This window comes from Cicer arietinum, chromosome 6 (genome assembly GCF_000331145.2).
Source record: "Cicer arietinum cultivar CDC Frontier isolate Library 1 chromosome 6, Cicar.CDCFrontier_v2.0, whole genome shotgun sequence".
Taxonomy (NCBI): Eukaryota; Viridiplantae; Streptophyta; class Magnoliopsida; order Fabales; family Fabaceae; genus Cicer; species Cicer arietinum.
Window position 1 is genome coordinate 46429758 of NC_021165.2, and position 2855 is coordinate 46432612.

Sequence of the window (2855 nt, forward strand, 5' to 3'; positions counted from 1 at the left end):
TATATATATATACATGTATATATTGAAATGGTTAGGGAATGATTTCGTGTTTAATTGTTAAGTTAGTTGATAGGCTTGCCAGGCTAGGAGTATAGCTTGTGCACCGGTCACGACATTTAAATTTCGGGTCGTGACAAAGTTGATATTAGAGCTCGGTCATAGGTCCTAATAGCTGCAAACATAGGGTGATAATAGATTCTTGTTAGTAAATTGTGTACCCGGACACAACTTACTTGCAAGGGCTATTAGCACTCTATGAGAGTTTCATATGTTGTCTGAATCTGTGTTTAAATTCATCATCACCATCTTTCCACAATTTCTTGTCGTCTTATTCAATCTTTGATCAATTTTATTTGAATAAGTGAGAATGCCACCCAAGACTAGGAATCCTACTATAAGGGAAATTGTTGATGAATCAATTTCTCAAGCTTAAGGCGTTCGTCAACAAGGTCGTATTTCCGTTTGTGCTCGAAACAGGTGTAGAGCTAATGTTGGCGGACGTGGTTTGAATGTTGATGTTGAGGTACCTAGGAAGAGGTGCGGGAATCCAGCCCTGGAAGAGTTTGCTGCTGGTCTGCAGGGACTACAACAGGAAAATGTCAATGGTCAACAAGAGGTTAGACAAGTTGAGCATCAGACGACTGCCGCAACAAGGGGTATTGAGGTTACTTTACCAGACTTCATGAAGCTTAAACCCCTTACTTTTTCTGGGTCTAGTGCGATAGATGAAGCTTAAACCCCCTACTTTTGCTGACAGTCTAGAACGGCTTTGGAGAGCATTGGGTTGTTCTGAGGTAAGAGCAGTAGAACTGACATCATTTCAGCTAATAGGCGTGGCACGTGATTGGTTCGATACAGTGTCACGTGGTAGGCAAGTGGGGTCACCTCCGTTAGCATGGAGAGAGTTCTCTCAGTTGTTCATGGCTCATTTTCTTCCGGAGAGTGTTAGTTGAGTTTGAGCGATTGGAGCAAACGGAGGGTATGACAGTTTCAAAGTATAGTGCTCGTTTTACACAGCTCTCTAGATATGCTCCTTATCCTATCACTGAAGAGATACATGTTAAGAGGTTCATTAGACGATTGAAGGATTATTTATTTAGATCTGTGGTTAGGTCGAATTGTTCTACTTTTGCTGAGGTTTTGAGTTTGACCCTTTTGATTGAGCAACAACAGATAGAAAAAGGAGGCAATAGACAAGATTCACATAAGAAGCAAAGGATTGAAGAATCTTACAATAACTATTCAAATTGCGGTGGTGGATCTATGTTTGGTTATCAGGGGCAACAAAGACTCATGTCTCAAAGGGGTGGTCATAGTGGGCAGTCTTCTAGGACAGTGCAGATTCGTAGATCAGATTCTAGAGCAGCATCACAATCCACTTTCCCTCAGGGACATTCTGGTGTTTCAGTTACACGATGTTCTACTTGCGGTAGGTTTCACTTCGGGAATTGTTCTAGAGATGGTAATCCTAAGGTGTGCTACCAATGTGGCCAAATAGGTCACATCAGGAGGGATTGTCCTGTAGACACGACACATCCATCCTCTAGTTATGCATCAACACCAACAACTTTGGCATCTCCTCATACTCATTCTGCATATGTGCGTCAGAGTGGAAATTCTTATGTCAGAGGTTCAGGAATATTTCAGCAGCGAGGTAGAGGATTTGGTGGTAGAGGTCTGATACCAGCAGGAAGAGGTCGGGCTCGAGTGTTTGCTTTGACTCGTCAGGATGCTCAGACATCCAATGCAGTAGTTACATGTATACTTTCTATTTGTTCTAGAGATGCTCATGTTTTTTTTATCCTGGAGCTACACATTCTTTTGTATCCTTGTGGTTTGCTACTCGTCTTGGTAAATGTTCATCTTCTTTAGAAGAGCCTTTAGTTGTAGCTACACCTGTTGGAGGAAATTTGCTTGCTAAGTCGGTGTATCGTTCTTGTGATATAACCATTGATGGCAATGTGTTGTCGGTAGATTTAGTAGTTATTGACTTGATATATTTTGATGTGATTTTGGGTATGGATTGGTTGGCTTTTCATCATGCCACTTTGGATTGTCATGACAAAGTGGTGAAGTTTGAGATACCGGGGCAATCAGTTTTCTCGTTTCAAGGAGAACGTTGTTGGGTACCACATAACCAAATCTCAGCCTTGGCAGCTAGCAAGCTAATGAGAAGAGATTGTCAAGCGTACTTAGCCTTGGTAAGGGATACACAAGTGGATGAAGAGAAATTGGAAAAAGTTCCAATAGCATGTGAATTTCCATATGTTTTTCCTAAAGAACTTCCTGGGTTACCACCTGATAGAGAGATTGAATTCTCTATAGACTTAGTTCCAAACACTCATCCTATATCCATACCTCCTTATCGTATGGCCTCGACAGAACTTAAAGAGTTAATGGAGCAACTTCAAGATCTTATTGATAAGGGTTTTATTCGTCCAAGTTCTTCTCCTTGGGGAGCACCCGTCTTATTTGTAAAGAAGAAAGATGGATTCACGCGGCTATGTGTAGACTACCGACAGTTGAATAAAGTAACTGTGAAGAATAAATATTTGTTACCCCGCATTGATGAGTTGTTTGACCAACTTCAAGGAGCTCAATGTTTTTCTAAGATTTATTTGTGGTCGGGGTATCACAAGTTGAAGATTAAGAGTAGGGGTGGCCTGGCGCCTATGGCCTGGCCTACTTATGGCCCGGCCTGGCCTGGCCTTTTTAATAAAAAGGCCAGACTCAGGCTTATAAAAAAGCCTATTAGGCCTGATAGGTCGGCCTATATATATTTTATTATTTATTAATATTATTTATTATTATTATTATTATATTAATAATATTATTTCCTATTTTAAATTCTATCA

The 2855-nt window shown here is 40.7% G+C and overlaps 1 protein-coding gene across 1 annotated transcript in view; it reads left to right on the forward strand.

Annotated features, from left to right (window-relative positions):
- Window positions 1-981: 981 nt before the first annotated feature.
- LOC140920756 (uncharacterized) overlaps window positions 982-2855 on the forward strand; it is a 7327-nt gene continuing 5453 nt past the window's right edge. Inside the window, exons 1-2 of the mRNA XM_073369577.1 lie at window positions 982-1759; window positions 1810-2666. Coding sequence (XP_073225678.1) covers window positions 982-1759; window positions 1810-2666 — 1635 coding nt within the window. The remainder of the gene's footprint in view (window positions 1760-1809; window positions 2667-2855) is intronic.